Here is a 20,919-nt window from a genome sequence, read left to right on the forward strand (position 1 = left end):
AAGATTGTTACTAGTAATTGGGTAGTTCGTAAGAAAGACTGGGATATAGCTGAGTATGATATGACTTTAAAAAGTAAAACCATTTAGGAACAGCTAAAAAGAGTAACTATCTCACACAAATGAGGTGGGAGAGGAAGAAGAGACACAGAGGAATTAGATGGGGGAGGATGGCTGGTAGTTCTGGAAACCTACTTTCATAGTGAATGAGTTTAAAAGGGAACAATACATGTATATTTAGAAGAGTACAAAAGTCTTCTAAATTCAGAAAGAAATAAAACGCTAAGGAGATAGGGAGGGGGAGAGGATAACGAAGGGATCTCTAGAGGGGATAAGTCAAAGGGGGAATATAGAAGAGTGTTTAGATTAATGGGAATGGGAGGATAAGGGAGGGATCCTTGGAGTGGGGGTAGGTTAAGTAAGAGGAGGACAAGGTAGTGGATAGAAGTAAAGTAGAGGAGTGAGGAGGGAAAGGAAATAAGAGATATGAGCAAACATAAAAACAAAGACCAAAAGTAGAATTTGTTAGGGAAAGCATATGTCTATATATGTATGTAGGTAGGCATATATGTGTATATATGCATCTGTGTATCTATATATCTATACGTAAATATTTCTGCACTTAATTGCAGCCTTCCTGGGTAGGGAGTGAGAGAGGGGGAAAAAAGAACAAAGTCAAAAGTGCACAGCAGAGAAAAAAACTAGCAAGGAAGTAAAGAAAAGGTGGACAGCTCTCAATATAACATGGAGTATTTATTATAAAGGGTTTCTTGAAATGGAAATTTAATAATGTTACATATTTTGAATTGTCTCTTATGTTCTGCTGTGCACAAACATGCTTTTTTTCTTATTTTGTATTTAAGTTTATACTGTTTCTTTTTATTTAAGTTTTAGTAATTAAAAAGATTAAAAAAAAAAGTACATTCCTGAGGGGAAAAAGTTGGCTGAAATAGATTAAAAAACTCAGCAAGCCTTTTAAAATCTTACTTCAAAGAAAAACAAACCCCTCTAAAGAGACCCTTGGTCTCATTACATCTTGTCTTCTCCAGCAAACTGTCCCCTCTACCATCTTTCATTCTCTCGCAAATCTTCAGTCTCTCCCTCTCTACTGGCTACTTTCCTGCTGCCCATAAACATGCTGTCCACCCCATCCTTCAAAATACCTCTTTTGACCCCTCCATCCCCACTAACTATTATCCTGTAACTTTCCTCTCTTTTGTGGTTAAATTACTCGGGAAAGAGGAGGGAATAAGCCTTTACGTAGTATCTACTATGTGCCAGGCCCTGCTTTACAAATACATGTCCTTCGATCCCCAGAACCACCCTGGGAAGTAGGTACTATTTATTATTATCCCCATTTTACAGTTGAGGAAATAGAAGCAAATACAGGTTAAGTGACTTGCCCAGGGTCGGAACTCGTTTACTCCGCCACCAGCTGCACCTGAAGCTATTGACTACTAGTACCTTCACATACTCTCCTCCACTCTTCTTAATTCTCTACAGGCTGGCTTCTAATCTCAGCACCCAACTAAAACTACTCTCTCTGTTGTTATCAATGATCTCTTAATTGTCAAATCTCAGGGCCTTTTCTTGATTCTCATCTTTTTTTTTTTAACCTCTCGCCAGCCTTCAAATCTATTGATCACCCTTTTCTCCCAGATACTCTCTTCTCTTTAGGTTTTTTCATGACACTAGTCTCTCCCACTCCTCAGTCTTCTTTATTGGATCTTCATCCAGGCCATACCCATTAACCATGAGTATTTTCCAAGAGTCTGCCCTGGACCCTCTTCTCTTATCCCTCTGTACTCTCTCACCAGACGAAATCATCAACTCCAATTGTCATCATCATATAGATCAGGGCTGTCCAAAATGCAGCCCACAGTACGATTTCTGCAGCCCAGCTACAAGCATAGAAATTTACATAAATGCTTTAGTAAATGAAGCCAAGCTACCACAGAGCTCTCACTAAAATGGCAAATCAAAACATATTGTCTATTGTTTCGATAAAAACCTAAGGTTGGACAGCCCTGATACAGATGATTCTCAGGTCTATACCTAACTTCTGCTGCCCTCTATTCTCACATCACCAACCACCTACCTATTGGATATCTTGAACTAGATGCCTCCAAAATACCTCAAACTCAACATATCCAAAATGGAATCATTAAAATTCCTAAGCACTGCCCACCCACCCCCACCCCATCCTAGCACTGTTAGGGTACCACCCTTAACCACATATCCCAGTCACTCAAACTCTCACCTCCACTCTCACCTGGGCTCACCCCACACATCAAATTTGTTGCCAAGTTCTGTTGTTTCTACCTTCACAACAGCTACCGTATGTAAGTCCCCTTTACTCCACCGACACAGTCACCATCCTAGTACAGGCCCCTTTCCCTCATGCCTGAACTATTACAACGGCCTTCTGGTTGTCTCTTTACCTCAAGTTTCTTCCCAGTCCAGTCCAGCCCAGGGTATCCTCTAGTCAGCTGCCAAAGCGACCTTCCTTAAATTAAGTACAGGTATGACAATGTCACACATCCCCTCCAATACTCAACAAACTCCAGCAATCCCTATTATTTTGAGAGTCAAACATAAAATCCTGTTTAGTCTTTAAGCCTTTCAAAAACTGGCCTCTTCCTAGCTTACCAGTCTTCTTAAACTTTAGTGCCCTCCACATACTCTACAATCTAGAAACACTGGCCTGCTTACTGTTCCTCACACATACCATATCCCATCTCCTGTTTCAGTCTTTGCACAGGCTCATTCTTGGGCCTGAAATACTCTCCCCTCCTCGTCTTCACCACCTGGCTTCTTTGAAATTTCAGCTTGATTCTCCGGGAGGCCTTTCCTAGTCTTCTCCTCCTCCTCTGCTCCCCTCCCCCCTCCTCCACTAGCGCCTTCCTTCTGAGATTACCTTCCATTTAAACAGTATGTATATATACATATGTGTGTGTATATGTGTGTAAACACACATTGTATATGTATACATTTATTTTGTACATATGGAGTTGTTGCCCCCATTAAACTATGAACTCCTTGAGGGAGGACAAAGACCATCTAGTTCAAAGCCCTAAGGCTTAACTCACCTCCTGGCACCTAGTATGCACTCATACTGTCCTCACTACCAGGAGAATGTTTAAACTACTCACAGGACAAATCTCTTTAGTATAACTGTGAATTTACTTTTAGACTGGACTTTGCTCACAGCCATTTTAACTTTCAAGACCCTATTTGCATAAAAACAAAATAGTATGCTAATTATGAAATGTTTATTTGTCAAAGTAGATTTCCTACAAACATCTGATATGAACATAAAATTGACAAAAGGAAAACTAATAGTGCGTAAACATACAGATAGTTATCCCTGGGGGTGAACCGAAGAAATGCATAGAGGTGCCACTGGTTGCCCAAGTTCCCCAAATTGCAGTTAAGATGGTAAATTCCAGTGCTAGCAGTCTACAGAGAAATAGGCATTCTTACATGGCTGGCTTAAAGTCTAATGGGACCATTTCTCTTTACGGTTCAACAAACCTGTGTCAAACGCCTAGCATGCACAGATCACTGGAATATGAAGGGAGCCCAGTTCCTGCCTTCATGGAGCACAAAAATTAGTAGAGGAATGAGATGCATATATAAACTATAATACAAAAGGATACATGAGAAGTTCATGAGAGATTAAAAAATGCTCCTGCAACCTCTGAGTGGAAGGTTGGTCATCACTGCTAGCGGGCAAAAGGAGCTAAAACTGACCTGGACTTCAATGGATGGCTATCAAAGAATTACAGGCCTTTACAAAGTTCAAAGGGCCTCAGAGGCCATCTAGTCCAACCCATATCTGAACAAGAATTCCCTCAACTCTATTCCCAACAAGTGAGAATCATCATCAGATATTTGTGTGAAGACATTTAGGAAAGGGGAACCTACCATCCCTCACTCTGTGGCCAAGGAAAGTCCAATCTCTCTTCTGTATGGGCAGACCTTCAAATATTTGAGGAAAACTATCTTTTCCCCTTCTTTCTCCCCACCCCACCCCCCAGTCTTCTTCAGGCCAAACATGCCCAGTTCCTTCAAAAGATCCTCACACAATATGAGGTTTTTCACTTTTTCACTCCCTTCATGGCCCTCCTCTGGATGTTTTCCTTTCTAAAATATATCACCCAGAATTCAACACAGTACTCTACATGTGGCCTGATAATGGCCACATCTAGCTCGTACTGGAACAATCATTTTATTCCTAGAGGCTATGCCTGTCTCAATGGACCCTAAGACCCATTCACCTTCTTGTCTGCCAAGCCATACTGTTTGACTTATACTAAGCTTATAGTTTACTTAAAAAAAAACGATATTTTTTCAGACAGCTTTCTTGACAGGCCTCTTGGACATCAACAGGGTATATGTAGGGCTCTCTCTGACAGGCAGACAGACAGAAAACACACACAGAAATACATATACTCAGCGGGGAGAGAGTGACTGAAATTTTAGCAATTGGAAAGAGCCATAAAGAAATGATGATGCAACAGGTGATAGAGTTTAGCTGCACAGCACACATGTAGTATAATAGTGAAAAGGCTAGAAGAGCAGAACAAAAATGAACCAGGATTTATCAGATTAACAAGTCTGAACTGAATTTTATTTGACATAGGCCTCCAAACTTTTGAACAGAAGTGACAGAGTGAAATCTGTTCATAAGGGAAGTTATTAAAACAGCAGTATCAAAGATGAGTTGGAACAGGTAAGAAAAGAGGCAGGAAGACCTTTTAGGAGGTTACTATAACTACTTAGAGATGTTAACAATAGATAGCTGATGTGTGAATAAACAGAAGATGGAGTCAAGACAAGGAGGCAGAATCAGCAGATTTTGAAAATGGATTGGATATGAGAGGTGAAGAAAGTCAAACATCATTGCCAAACAGAAAAATCAAGAGAGGAGCAGTCTGGAGGAACAAACACTGAACTCAGCTTTGGATACATGTAATTTCAAATGTTGGTGTAACATTCAAGAACAGAGGCTTGTTTTGATATGCAGCTCTCAAACTCAGAAGACAAATCAGGTCTAGAGAAACAAGGAAAGGTGTATTATATTCCCTTATGAGAATGTAAGCTCCTTAAAGTGATTATTTCAATTTTTGTGTGTATCCCCAGTACTCAGCACATACTTGGCCTATAGCAAGTGATTAATAAGTGCCTTTTTATTCATTTATTAACAGAGATGATTGATAGTTGAAGCCATGGATACAAATAAGACTTTTAAGAAAGAGAACAAACATGGAGAAAGCTAAGAACGTAACATTAAGAATTACCAATAAAAGAAAAATAAATCAACAAGGGAAACGGAGAAAAGATTAGAAGTAGGAACATCAGAAGTATGTTCTCAAAAGCCAAAAGAATATGTGGTAAGAGCAGCACTGTAGTCTATGAATAGGGTTCTGGTGCCATTTATTGAAAGGAATGGCAACACTGAGAGCAAAAACATACCTTCTTCTTTCCCTTTTACTCCTGCCCCCTCCATCTCCCTTCCCCTTCCAGTATGCTACATTATCTGGAGGAGGATCTCACAGCATGTGTTGGGTTAGTTTTTGAAGGCGATGAGATAGAAGTCTTTTGGCCTCCTTGTCATCAAAGGCATTGAAATAGTCAAGTGGAAAGTGGAGCCAGAGATTGGCCCCTCCAAATACTTGATTTCCAACTGCCTGCAGGTCGTTCCTGAATCCCTGCCCTAGACTGACTACTACATTTCTACAGTAAATGTAGATGTGAAAGGGAATGACATTTCATATTAACTTTGGAAGTTGAATTCTTTTAATTTTGTTATTAGTAAGGCTATTTTTGTTGCATTTTATAATCCATGAATGCCTTCATTGCATTTTAATTCCTAAAGTTGCATCACTCATAGTCCTAACTTGGGCCTGGCCTAGATCAGAGGCAGTCATACAATTGGTAAGATGGTGGAGTAGTGGATTAGTTGTTTTCCAAATAATTCCCCAAGCCCAATTTCTTTCTTTTAGGATATATGCAACAAATTCATAGTAATAAAAGCTAAACCAAGAAGATAACATGACAGAAATACCCCAGAAGCTTTATAAAAGCCTCTTAGAACAACATCAAAGAATTGAAATAACTGAAGATCCCATTCATTCTTTCCACACCCAGCCCATCCTACAAAAATGATCTCACAGGCTTCTATTTCAAGGTATGGTAGATAGGGATTGGATCCTGCCTGGCCTGTTCGTGGCACTGACTGCATATCAACTCAAGAAGAAAAAAACATTGATTCTCCTAGATACAAAAAAAAAAAGAAAAGATTTCAACTGTGTGATGAGGATAAGGTGAGGTGCAGGGGTGAGTGGAAGACAAATTGTAAAGGCAATTACAGAGGGAGACACTTTAGTACCCAGAGGAAAGAGGAATAGAAATCTGGCTAGGGTTAGTTCTTTGGCCATGGACTTTACTCTAGATAGGAAATTAACCTGGCCCCCATGATCAAGGAAGCCAAGGGTACCCTCTTCTTCCTAAACACAAACTACTCTCATTCATGTGCCTTTTAGTTCAACTGGTCTGGTCTACTTGCTGTTTCTTAAACCCACTTCACATTAACCTGCCTCCATGTCCCTGTTCCAACTCTTCCCTATGCTTAGACCAGTCCCTAAATCACCCCCACCCCTACCCAAATCTGTACTACTTAAAATTTTATCCACCTTTCAGAACCCATCTTAAATATCACCGTGATCTATACAAACTAATCAAATCCCTAATCATCCAACCACTCTAAGAACTATTGTAACAATGAGATATTATTTTAGCATTTTGTACCCCTCATACCATTTTTCACACTACAAGTTTCATAGGATCGTACATTTTGAGCTAGAAGGAAAGTCCAAACTCTTCAATTTAAAGATAAAGAAAATGAAGTTAAATAAGGCTATGACTTGACCAAGGTCATACATACAGTAGTGCCAGAGCAGGGATTCAAACCAGGACCTCAAGCACCAAATGCAGTGCTCTCCCCACTATATTTTCTCCCCTCTGCTTAACCTATACACACCTTCTAGAGAGCAAGGATCATACCATATGTATCACCATAACCTCTTTAGCATCTATTACAATGATGTTTTCTACATAGCAGAAACTCAATAAAGGGTCACTGAATTGTATTAACCAATGTAGCTGTCACATGACCCCCTTACATTCTACTAGCACTGTAGCTTCTGGACATGGCACTGGCATACTGGTAACTTGCAGTTCTGAGCTGGATTAGAATTAGAGTACTGTAGTCAATTTACAAAACTACAACTCCTTTAAAAATGCATTTCAGACTCTAACCATTTTTAACTTACCAAGGATAATCAGCTTCACAAGTCTGGCATGTTTACGCAACAAATTTAAAACTGATCTGAAGATTGCTATGCAGACTAAGCTCCCTTCATCCACAACAAGAACTTTCACTGAAGAAAACTTCCATGGAATTTTGTCCTCCAATTTCTGATTTGTTCTCTGCCATGAATAGAAGCTGTACTTTACCTACAAATAAAGCACACAATGCCAAATTTAACACAAACTTAAAAATCACTTTTAAAATTTCTATATAGGCTGTCCACCTCACACAGCCACAAAAATAAGCAGCAAGAGCCATACCAGATCTAAAACTGTATGATAAAGCAGTAGTCATCAAAACTACTTGGTACTGGCTAAGAAACAGAGGAATGGATCAGTGAAATAGGTTAGGTACACAAGACACAGTAGTCAATGACTATAGTAATCTACTCCAAAGATTCCAGCTTCTGGGATAAAAACTCACTATATGACAAAAACTGCTCAGAAAACTGGGAAACATCATAGCAGAAACTAGGCACAGACCATAGATCTTAGCCCAAATAGCAAGATAAGGTCAAAATGGGTACACAATTTGGACATAAAGGGTGATACTATCAGCAAATTAGGAGAGCAAGGAGTAGTTTACCTGTCAGTTCTCTGGAGAAGGAAGAATTTATGACCAAAGAAGAGATAGAGAACATTATGAAATGCAAAATGGTTTTGCACAAACAAAGCCAATGCAACCAAGATTATTAGAAGGGAAGTGGAAAGCTGGGAAACAATTCTTACAGCCATGTCTCTGATAAAGGAATCATTTCTAAAATATGTAGAGACTGAGTCAAATTTATAAGAATGCAAGTCATTCCCCAATTGACAAACGGTCAAAGGATAAGAACAGGCAATTTTTGGATGAAGAAATTAAAGCTTTCTATAGTCATATGAAAAAATGCTCTAAATCACTATTGATTAGAGAAATGCAAATTAAAACAACTCTGAGGTACCACATCACATCTATCAGATTGGCTAACATGACAAAGCAGGAAAATGATAAATGTTGGAGATGTGGGAAAATTGGAACACTAACGCATTGTTGGTGGAGTTGTGAACACATCTAACCATTTTGGAGAACAACTTGGAACTAAACCCAAAGGACTATAAAACTGTGCATACTCTTTGACCCAGCAAAACCACTACTAGGTCTGTATCCCAAAAAGATCATAAAAAAAGGAAAAGAACCCACATGTACAAAAATATTTTATAGCAGCCTTTTTTGTGGTGGCAAAGAATTGGAAATTGAGGGGATGCCCATCAATTAGGGAATGGCTGAACAAGTTCTGGTATATGAATGTAATGGAATACTATCATTCCATAAGAAATGATAAGCAGGCAGATTTCAGAAAAACCTGGAAAGACTTACAAAAAACTGATGCTGAGTGAAGTGAGCAGAACCAGAAGAATACTGTACACAGTAAAAAACAATATTGTTCAATGACCAGCTCTGAAAGACTTAGTTCTTACAGCAATGCAATGATCTAATTGTCTAAGACAATTACAAAAGACTCATGAGGGAAAATGTTATCCACATCCAGAGAAAGAACTATGGAGTCTGAATGCAGATTGAAGCATATTATTTTCCCTTTTTTTTTTCCTTTCTCTTGGTTTTTCCCTTTTGTTCTGATTCTTCTTTCACAACATCACTAATGTGGAAATGTTTAATATGATTGTACATGTGTAGCTTATACATTAAATTACATGTCATCTTGTGGATGTAGGAACGGGAAAAATTTAGAACTCAAAATCTTATAAAAGTGAATGGTGAAAACTAAAAATAAATAAATAAAAATAAGCAGCAAGAAGAGAAGGGAAGAAAATACAGACATTCACAGCAACATTCATAAATCTGACATTTTTGACACAGATGGGACATTCAGATTAAAAAAAAAAACTTCTCTCCAAGGAAGATGCTGAAGAAGTGAATGTGCTAAAAAATATTTCCCGGTCACTGCGTATTTAGCAGCTAAAGTCACAATGAGGGATTCATCATCCTATGTCACTAGTTCCGAGAGAATCAGATGATCTCAGAGCTGGAAATGCCATCTACATCATACCTGACAAGTGGTCATCCTGGAAGCCACCAGTGAGGATAAAGAACCAATTAATGACTTCCCCAGAAAGCCCATTCCACTTTGGGATCGCTCTAAGTATAAGCAAGTTTTTCCTAACATCAAGCTTCTTTGAAATATCTGCTGACTGCTCCTAGTTTTGCCCTTTGGGGTCAAGTCAAATAAATCTAATCCCTCCAGATACAGGCCCAACAAGGGACCTTTAAATATGTGAAGACACTATAATATGTCCCACTCCCCTACCAAGTTTTCCCTTCTGCAGTCTCTTCTCCCAGTTTCTTTAACTGATCTTCATGACATAAACACAAGGCCCCTCACCATGCTCTGGACACTCTCTAGCTTATCTATAATGTCATGCCTACCATGTGGCACCCAGAACAAAGTACAATTAAGTCATATGTGGTCTTCCCTTTTATCACCTTCTCTTCTGGGAACCACCAATCATTATTAGGTGCTAATGTGCTAGCATTGTGCTTAGGCCAAATATACAGCTTGCTCATGCTATTCTCTCACCTGAGTTATAAAATACCAGTTAAAAGGGACCTCGAGTTATCTAATCCAACTTGTATCTTAAAAGGAAATCTCCATAGCACCTTGCTATGTGTAGACTTCTTCTGATAGGGAACTCACTATTTACCTAAGGAAACCACACCACTTCACACTTGGACATCACCATTAGGAATTTTTTCTCTACATCAAACTGATACCTCCTTTCTACAGCTTCTGCCTGATGCTACTAAGTGCTGTCCTGCTGGTGTTAAGCTGAGCCAGCAGAATCTCTCCAAAAGAAAATCCATGATTCTAGCAACACGCATGTTGTGGTCCCCCTAAAGTCTTCTCTAAATTTAATATCCCTGTTCTTTCACCTGATAAACCTCACATAACTTGGCTCCCACACCTCTCCCATTCCTGATACCCTTCATCTGAATGCCACTAGGCAAATATCCTTCCTAAAATGTGGCTCCCAGAGCTGAACACAATTTGCCAGGGGTAATCTAATCAAATCAAAATACATGAACTACCAGCATTCTGGACACCATGCCTCCATGAAGGCACCCAAAGATGATATTGAAGGGGTTTTGGCAGTCATATCATGCCAATGATTCTCAATGAATTTGCAATCTACTGAAAAACACTCAGGTCTTTTTCACACCAACAATTGTCTAACTGCCTCCAACATCCTGTGGAGCTGATTTTTTTTTAATCCAAGTGTAGAAATGGACATTGGCCCGTTATAATTCATCATGTTAGTTTTAACCCATAATTCTAGCCTGTTAAGATCATTTTAGGCCTTGACTCTTTCAAGACACGTTAGATATCCTTTGTCTCCAAGCTTCAAGTGTTCAGCCAAGGATGCCACCACCCAAGTCACTGATAAAAAAAAAATGCTTTCCTGCCAGGAAGACCATGGACAGATCCTTGGTCACTAAATATTTGTCTCAGGCTGACCAGAAATACTGTCTTCTCCTACAACTACCTAAACCCTACTCCCTCTCCAAGGGTTGATTGTTATCTTTCATCTTCCCTAAATACTTAACTTCCTCATCCTATAGATCATTTAGTTCAGCCTTCTCAGTTTAATGTCTCTTCCAAATTCAAATCCCTGATTCTAATTCTAGATCACACTCAAATCTATTACCAAAAAAATCCATTTCACCAACAACTGGACTTGCTCAGTGTTATTAGTGGATTGTCTCCAAAGTTCTTATAAAGCCTATAGTTGTTTTAAACTCCTGTCTCCTTCAGTCTCACACATCACTGAACAAATAACAGCCCTCACTAAATACCAGTTGACTGATTACAACTAAGGATGGCTATTTATTTTAAGTTCATTCTGCTTCACCTAATGAGGCAGTTTTTATATTGCTTTAAAAAAGAAGTTTTCACCTGATGTAACGTATAAGCAGCAAGGCGAGTCTTCTCTCTCAGCAAGCTAGCAGCTTTGCCAGTGGGTGCTGTGAGTAATACTTCTATACGTTTCTTATTATTCCATTCACTTTGATGGACAAAAGTGTTCCATTCTTCGGGGGCATCCAGGTCTTGCTCAAAGTCTTTGCAAGCCTGCCACACTTCTGTCTCTTCCATTTGCTCCACATACTTAAAGAGATGGCTAACAATTGTTGTCTTCCCACAGCCACCTTTCCCACTGACAACTGTCACTGCATTAGAACAAATCATTTCCAGGGCAGCCACCTGATCCAGGTCCAGTTGTACTTGGCTTGGCATTTCAAAATCAATTTGATTTTCATCAGAATGAAAAACTTGGTTACTATTGCTCTGCACATCCAAATCATGACCATCGTTTACTAACTTTTCTTCCTGAGGTTTACTGGTGTTCCCTGCATCATCTCCTTCTGCATGCTTAAATTTCCTGGTCTCCATAGATGCAAGAACTTCTTTCACATCCACTTTTAAATTCCATGACGGTGATGTCATAAGGTCATGTACCAAAGAAGCAACATCTTTTTCAGCTTCATAAAGATCACTGATAAAGATACACTCTTTCTCATTTGTCACTACCCCAATATCTTTCAAAAACTTCAGAGAAGACCAAACATCTTGAAATGATATCATTCCAGACAACCTGGAGGTTAATTCAGCTTCTTTAACATACGTGTGTCCATATTCTCTACATATCTGTTTCAGTTTATTATATGTTATTAATGCATTTTTCTCCAAATTACTCATTTTTTGGAAAAGAGATTCACAGTGACAAAATGCCAGCCAAGTTGCTTCACACCCAATAAGCTTCAATTCTCTGTAGATTATCTTTAGGGAAAAAATACAAGCAAAATAAAAATTTAAGTTCTTCTATAAAACATAGTATAATAAAAACTCATTTCATTCTAAACATCTATAAGCCATATCAAGGTACATCTTATACTTCCCCCCCCTCCACGTAATATACAATCTCCTCCTTTTTGTTCCTCACACAAGACATTCCCTCTCCCAACTTTCCATTTTCACTGGCTGTTCCCTATCCTTGGAACTCTCTCCCTCATTTCCACCTCTTGGCTTCCCTGGCTCGATAAGACTTACTTCTTACAAGAAGCCTTTCCAAGTCCCCCTCCTTCCTCTGAGATTACCCCAATTTACCCTATATAATTATATATATCTTATTTGTGATAGGTGTTTGCATGTTGTCTCCCCCATTAGACTGTGACCTTCTTAAGAGCAGGGACAGTCTTTTGCCATTCTTTGTACCCCTCAAGGTTAACACAGTGCCTAGCACATAACAGGTTCTTAATAAATGCTTGTTGGTTGACTGAGAAGAGTTCCATTAGGCTTCACTAGAGTGCCAAGGGGTCCATGATCATATAAAAATTAAGAATCCCTGCACTACTAGGTTTTGAGCTGGAGAAAGATGCAATTAGCCCAGTATGTTAGAGGTTATTCTTGAAACAACATAAAGAGAAAGACAACAAATAAAACCAGTCAATCACTTCTTACCCTCCTTGACTGTTTTTTTTACCCATGTTGTGCCCACTCTTCATGAGTGCTCCCCCAAGGTTCTGCCCTGGACATCCTTCACTTTTCTCTCTGTGGTTTTCTCATTTTGGTGATATCCTCACGGGCACTCAGGCCTATAACCTCACTACCACCCTCAACTCCCTTCTCCCTTACTCTTCATATCCATCCCACCACCAAACCTTGTTTCTACCTTCACAGCCTCTCTCCTCAACATCTCCTTGTCTCTACTCACGTAGCCACCAGTGTTTCACGCTCTCATCACCTCTCACCCGCACTACTGCAAGAGTCTTTTGATTGGTCTCCCTGCCTCAAGTGCCTCCTTACTCCAGCCCATGCTCTACTCAATTGTCAAATTAATCTTCCTAAAGCTCAGGACTGACCATGTCATTCCCCTACTCAATAAGTTCCACTGGCTTTTATATCCAAATCAAACTTAAATTCTTCTGTCACTCAAAAGTCTTCATGACATGGCTCTTTCCTATGTTTCAGATTTTTTTTTATTCCCCTCTACATACTCTATGATCCAGATACAACAATAGATGACATTTATATATCAATTTAAGGTCTGCAAAAGACTATGAGACTTTGTTTGATCTTGATAAGAATCTGATAGGGTAGGTTCTGCATGGATTATTATCCTCAATCAACAAACATTTATTAAACAAGTACTAGGAGCCAGGCACTGCGCTGAGCGCTGGGAATAGAAATAGGAAGAATGAAACAATCGCTTCTCAAAAAGGAGCTTACTGTTGAAGGGGGGAGACAAGGACATACAGATGTATTTTTTATATATACAGGCACATACACAACATGTAAAATACAGAATAATTATAAGTAAAAATAGAGTAGTTTACTTCGAAATAATTTGGGAAAGAGAACATTGGCTGGTGGGAGGGTGGGGTGGGGGTTGTGGGGAGGAATGGGACATGGAATTCAGGAAAGTTATCATGTTGCTCAGAGGCCTCTTGAAGGAAGACAGGAAATCTATGAGGTGAAGAAGTGCCCTCCAAGCACGGAGAGGTAAATGATTTGTCCATGTTCTCCAGGTCTTTAAGGCTGAAGGTCCAGTGCTCCTTTTATCATACCACACTGCCTCACTCCCATCAAAACAGAGACTGTAAATTCCTAGAATTATGGTCTGCGATCCCAATCACCCTTAGCAGACCTCTCTGATCTCTCCCCCTCCGCATCTGGCCGCCTTGCTCTCCCTTGTTCCTAGCTATTCTTTCCTCTCTCCTTATTCTTCTACCCAAATTGCATTTTCCCTCCCTTTTTCTTCATTTACATAACTACGCAAATTAAAACTTTGTTTACTTTAGCTTACCTTAAAAAAAAATACAACAAAATAGTGTTGGGATTGGTCAAATAGGATGACTGTAGAACATACCATTTTACTACCAGTATTCTATGAGGGTTGTATGGACATGGAATAATACAGTCTCCAGAGAATTTAAAATGAGCATCACACAAAAAGTAATGGAAAAGGGCATAGTGCTTGTGAAGAGACTACAACACTTGAACAATGAGCAACTTTAAGGAGAAAATCAGGGAAATTGTGACAGGAAAAGACGAGCTAATCCTGAGGCAAGGGCAAGGAATTCTGACAGTGTTCCATTGTATCAGAGATGTGACCTCAGAAGGCAGCTTGATACAGTGGACAGAACACTGGACTTGGAGTCAGGAAGGTCTGAATTAATTCAAATTCTCTCTCCTGTCAGATTGGCCAACATGACAAAACAGGAAAATCATAAATGCTAGGGAGGATGTGGGAAAATTGGAACTGTTACATTGCTGGTGGAGTTGTGAACTGATCCAACCATTCTGGGAAGCAATTTGGAACTATGCCCAAAGGGCTATAAAGATGTGGATACCCTTTAACCCAGCAATACCACTTTTAGGGCTGTATCCCAGAGAGATCATAGAAGCAGGAAACGGGCCCATGTGTATAAAAATATCTATAGCAGCTCTTTTTGTGTTGACAAAGAATTGGAAATCAAGGGGATGTCCATCAACTGGGGAATGGCTAAACAAGTTGTGGTATATGGATGTAATGGAATACTATCATGCTGTAAGAAATAGGGAACAGACAGACTTCATAATAACCTGGAAAGACCTATGTGATCTGATGTTGAGTGAGGGGAACAGAACCAGGAGAACATTATACATGATTACAGACACACTGTATCTATGATGATTAACTCTGATAGACTTGGCTTTTCTCAGCAATATAAGGTTCAAAGACAGCTCTAAAAGACTCATGATGGAAAAAGCTATGTACATCCAGAGAAAGAATTATGGAGTCTGAATGCAGATTGCAGCAAACTGTTTGCTCTCTCTCTCTTTTAAATTTTCTTCTTTTTTCGTTTTGTTTCTTCTTTCTCATGATTCATTCCATTGGTTATAATTCTTCTTTATAACCTGACTATTGTGTAAATAAGTTTAATGTAAAGGTATATTTAAAACCTATATTGGATTACATGCCATCTTGGGGGTGAGGAGGGAGGAGAGAGAGGAGGAGAAAATTTAGAACTCAAAAACTTGTGGAACTGAGTGTTGTAAACTAAAAATAAAAAATTAATTAAAAAAAAGAATTAATTCAAATTCTACTTGAGACACTTATTACCTACGTAAAATGTGATCCTAGCCAAGTCCAGCATATGACTCAGTGCTATTGCACATTTTAGGCACATGATAAATGCTTTTCTGACTAAATGCTTACTGACTTAACCTCTGTCTGCCTCAATTTACTCACCTGTAAAATGAATATAACAATAACATCTACATCACAGAATTGTAAGAGGATGAAATAAGAATATGATTAAAGTATGCTACAAACTTTAAGTTACCATATAAACACTATTATTATTATCATTATTATTATTCACAAAAGCTATGTGATCACTGTTCCATCGTGGCAGGTCATACCTTGTTGGGGAGGTCTGGAGTTTGGTCCAAGTGACAGATGAGGTGTGCTATCTGAGGAATAACCTAGTAAAACGGAAGGAGGCTAGCAGCCTGGCTCTTAAGGGATAAACCTGTTTTGGCCAGATCAACTCTATGAAACAAAATAAAAAAATGTTCATGGCTCTTTACACAACACTGACAAATCTTGGCCCAGTTTTGACAAGTATAGAGATTATCACAGAAATCAGCCCAGCTACCCAAGGGTTCATGTCCTACTTACTCTACTAAAGCCAAGTTTCCATGGACAGGTATTTAGAATCTCTTCCAAATCTCTCAACAAGCTCTCAGGATGTTCTAGGTTCAGAAAATTGTGAAAATGTCGAGGCAAAAGGATTGGAATGAATTCCATTATTCTTGGAAACATCAAAGCTCTCATTACAGTTCTTAAAGCAACTATAGGAGACCAAAAAAAAAAAAGTCAGTTAAAGTAAGACATAAAGCAAGGGTTTTACAGACAATTTTCTACAATGGACATCACTTGTACAAAAAAGCAGTAACATAGAGCAGGGCTGTTCAAAACGTGGCCCACAGTGTGATTTTATACGGCCCACATGTGGGTTTTAATTTTCACAAGCAAAAAAATAAAATAATAATTTGCATGGAATGCGTATTAGATTTTTTAATTCCATCACTAATAAATAATCTCGTTGATGTTAATTTTCTTTGGTGTTTTTATGCGGTATTACGGACAGAACATATCGCGGGGACTTTTCAATCAATCAGTGGGATGCGTTCCATCTATCCGATGCAGACTAGTCAGTATGGATCTACTTTTATACTGCTGTGCTGTAGCTTTGTTGTTTTGTGTTTGCTTTCATGCTTCATGTTTTCACCTGTCGTACTGATGATGTGCATTCCATTCCCCCACTTTCTATTAGGGTACTCTATTTTTTATTCTGGGTGCAGCCCTCAAATAATTATTTTATTTTAATGTGGCCCTAAGATAAGCTAAGGTGGGACAGCTTTGACAAAGAGGATTAGTTTACACAATTGGATGAAGTAATCAAAATGAAATAAAAGACTGCTAATGATAACACTGGACTTGCTCTGGTCAATAAGAAGTAATATTGTTCATGTTTTGGTCACCTGAAAATTCAAGCTTTCATTCTATACATAAACCACATTGCATTTTTTTAATAGAAATTTATTTTTCAGAGTTTCTTTTTCCTTTCTGCTTTCTTCTCAATGTAAATGATTGAGACCCAACTGCAACTAATTCATTTAAAAGATTCAAACATAATTTCTATCAGATTTGGGCATTTAACTCCACAAAGATTAAAAAAAAACTTTCATCTAACAATTAATTTAAATCTATACATGACCTTTTATCATCTACTTGGACAGCTGAATAGCAATGAGCAAAAAAGCTTATCTCCAGGTCTGATGTAGTTGATGTTGCTAACTAAATGGTTTTTGATTATGAAGTTTTACTGTAACAAGGTTACACTTATTACATTTAACTACATCCATTTTCCACTGAAATTTACTTTCCCTTTTCACATAACTGGACTCTAGATCATGTCCCCACTCCGCCTCACCCCAAAAAGGAAAACCACACTAATTTATACATGTTGTCTTTCCAAAAGGAATGCTGTATTTTAGATTATGCTAATAAAAGCTGAATCATTCAAGTCCTCAGTTGCTGTGATGGCATGACTTGAATCTGATGTTAAATTTACACTTACTTGGATTTCTATTTAATAAACTTTGATTTTTTTTCTCCTGTGAAGAATTTCCATCTTTTCCTCCTGAAGACTCTTTTTGCCATTCTTCAAAATCTTTCAGAGCTTCCTGAAGATTTGCAAAGCTCAAGTTGCAATAACTTGATCTTTTATATACCCATTTTAAAAAGTTCGATTTAAAATCATCTGGAAAGTCACAGGCCTTAAGAAAAAGTGAACAAATATCTTCGTGTTTAGACGATAAGTCTGTCTCCAAAAAGTAAGATGGCAATCCATCCACAAAGTACCGGGATCCCACACGTTTCACTTTTACTTTGACTTTCCACCAAGGACCAAACAATGGAAACCGTCCAAACACTCGAATATTCTCTGTGGTGTTTTCATCTTCAATTACAACTTTTAAAATAACAACAAACATAATAATTTATCAGCTAATTTAAGACATATAACTAAACTCTCCTCAAATATTAATTTTTAATTGACTTTATAAATTCCAATGTGATGAACTTTAAGGTCCAGGGAAATATATGCAGCAAAACAACAACACAGAAAATTAGTCATTGTATTAATTTTTTATCAGATACCATATTCATACTGTATTTAACTTTTCCAATAAGTAAAACAATCTTTAAAAAACAGCTTTTCATAGGAAAATAAGAATATGAACACATAAATACACACATATATATGTGGAAGTGAGAATATAAAATGCTGTTTATAGAATCATGGTTTTAGAGTTGGAAAGAACCTTTAAAGGTCCCATCCAATCCCCTCATTTTACAGATGAGGAAATGGACCCAGGGAGGTTTAAGTAACTTGGTCCTAGCCCAAGAACATTCAAAGAGGTAGAGACAGGGTTCCAACCCAAATCCTTTAAATACATTACTCTTTCCCTTGGACCATAAACTAGATATTCTCTCCAGCTCTAAATCCATGATGTTTAACTAGAACTCAGTATACAAATGGAGAAACTAAGGATCAGTCAAATTAATTAACTGTTCCCAAATCCACTCTTCTCCATAACTTCCCTGTTTGTTCTTCCTCAAAACAGAAGTCATTCTTAGTGATCCACTTTCCCACACCTCCATATACCCCCTGCCAAATCTGGTGACTACCACTGCAGTAACTTTCCTAGCTGTCCTTTTTTCTATCCTCACCACAACCACCTGAGGTCCTCATCACATGGATGATTTTACCAGCCTCCTCATTAGTTGCCTCGTACTATATCCACTCTCCAGTCCATCCTTCCAACAGCTGCTAAAATAATTATCTATAAGATTCATGTCTAACCACATCACTCTTTTGCTCAAGAAACGTAGAAAATAGGAACCTATGTTCAATTTGCATATGCTTATTTCTACGTCTTTTTTTTCAGTCATGTCCAATTTTCTTGGTGGAAAATACTGGAGTAGTTTGCCATTTCCTTCTCCAGCTCATTTTACAGATTGAAGAACTGAGGCACAGGGTTAAATGACTTGCCCAGGGTCACATAGCTAGTATCTGAGGCTGAATCTGAACTCAGGTCTTCCTGATTCCAGGCCCAACACTGGCCTCCTAGTTGCCAATTTCTAAGGATACTCATTGTTTTCTGCCACAGAATCAAAACTTCTCAAGGGCAGAAACCATTTCCTTTTATCTTTCTACCCTCAGGGCCTAGCAATGTAGCTGGCACATACAAGTGCTTGAAAAAATGTTTGCCGATTGACTGATGCTTGCTTTGCTTAAAGCCAGAGCCCATAATAACAGTTATGGGATTCAAACCTAGGCCTTCATCTCTCACTACACAAAACTGACCCAAAAGTGCTTGGGCAAGGGTCAAGTTACTAATACCTCTTTGGGTCCATTTCCTCATCTGTAAATGAGAGAGTTAGAAGGCACCTTTAAGGTTGTATCCAATTTCACAAGGATTCACCCAGAAACATCAGTTGGTTTAATTAAATGCTTAATTAGCATTCCTTTATAATCTAATCAGAGAGGCAGATATACCTAGGAATGAATGGACAGAAGGCTGGGTGAATGAAAAGCATTGGTCAAATGCTTACTATTAAGTGCCAGAAACCTGGCTTATTAAGCGCTGGGGGAGAAAATAAAGAGACATTCCCTGCCCTCAGGGAGTATGCTTTCCAATGGAAACAACAAGTACAGAAAGTCTCAAAAGTAGCTTTAAACTGCTCCAAGACTTTGGGACACCCTGTCTATGGGAACGGTGGCCAGGGAAAGGAGAGTTTTCAGGATCATCAGGAGTAAAATCCATTGGGCAGACAATGACATAGTTCTTTCTAGGGGTACTTCTGGCCATCTCCCCACCAAGTCGTCCACACTCTGGCAGTCATCCTCATTCCCATCCCCCAACTTGGACTTGACCCTCGGCTCTCCCAGGCCCTGATAAGTGAAGTTTCTCTTTACCTCTGCCCAGGACCAGGTCTCCCCTTTGGTGCTTCTGAGCGTCCTCTCCCAAAGCCCCTTTCCCAGCTCTCCTTTTGCGTTCTTTGTTTGCCTTTATATTTTATTTATTAAGTGCATACAGTAAAAACATAATAATTGCTTCATCCTTCAATGGTAATGTTTGTACGTATTTCACAAAAATAAGGGGACTCATTAGCATAGGGTGTAAGATTCTTAGCTGGATGGGTCTTTATCGAGCCAAATGAGATTCCTAGATATACTTCACAGGGTCATAGCTGCAGGGCAAGAAGGGACCCTCAGGGATCATGCATTCCAGCCTCCCCCCCACCCCCCTTGTTTTACGGTTGAGGAAACAGAGGCCCAGAATGGTTAAGGGTCATTCGCAAGCACAGACCACTACTAAGTGTCACAGTTTGAACTCGGGTGCTCCTGACTCTGAGCTCTATCCCCGGCCGCCCCCACCCGCTCCCCGCCTTTCCTAAGGGCCCAAATCCTCCGGTCTTTCCCTTCTGCTTTACCTGGGACGCGCGAGGGGAGGCTGCCCGACCTCAACCCTCCATTGCACAGCTCCTCGGCCTCCACGAAGAGCGGCTCGTCCTCCTCGTCCTCCTCCACTACCACCTCCTCGCCTTCGTCCTCCTCTTTCTGCGGGTTTTTGTCCGGCAACAAACGCCCCAGTAACACCAGCGGGGTCCCCATCGTCGGGGGAACGAAGTCCAAAACTGAGGGCTGCCCGGAAGCCCGTGACGCCCGAACCAAAACAGCTGCGGAGCGCGCCGAGACTCCTAGACTCCGAGACTGCTGACCAATCAGCGAGGGCGCCAAGACGCCCGACCAATCAGAGAGCGCGTCTTGGCCCCGCCCTCTTCTCCTGGAAAGCAGGCAATCCCACCCCCGGCACAGAGAGAGTCTCTGAGACTCGGTGTTTGCGGGGGGAGAGGGAGGGGATTGGTTCTCTGGAA

General features: G+C 39.5%; 1 protein-coding gene across 1 annotated transcript in view; it reads right to left on the minus strand.

Moving 5' to 3' along the window:
- The window catches only part of HELB (DNA helicase B), a 54,172-nt gene extending 33,477 nt beyond the window's left edge, over positions 1–20,695 (minus strand). The window contains exons 1-5 of the mRNA XM_036758633.1: positions 20,476–20,695; positions 17,555–17,947; positions 16,090–16,262; positions 11,322–12,203; positions 7,335–7,518 (exon numbers count right to left, since the gene is read on the minus strand). Coding sequence (XP_036614528.1) covers positions 7,335–7,518; positions 11,322–12,203; positions 16,090–16,262; positions 17,555–17,947; positions 20,476–20,656 — 1,813 coding nt within the window. The 5' untranslated portion in view covers positions 20,657–20,695. The remainder of the gene's footprint in view (positions 1–7,334; positions 7,519–11,321; positions 12,204–16,089; positions 16,263–17,554; positions 17,948–20,475) is intronic.
- Between the last annotated feature and the right edge of the window lie 224 nt (positions 20,696–20,919).

This window comes from Trichosurus vulpecula, chromosome 5, assembly GCF_011100635.1.
Source record: "Trichosurus vulpecula isolate mTriVul1 chromosome 5, mTriVul1.pri, whole genome shotgun sequence".
Taxonomy (NCBI): domain Eukaryota; kingdom Metazoa; phylum Chordata; class Mammalia; order Diprotodontia; family Phalangeridae; genus Trichosurus; species Trichosurus vulpecula.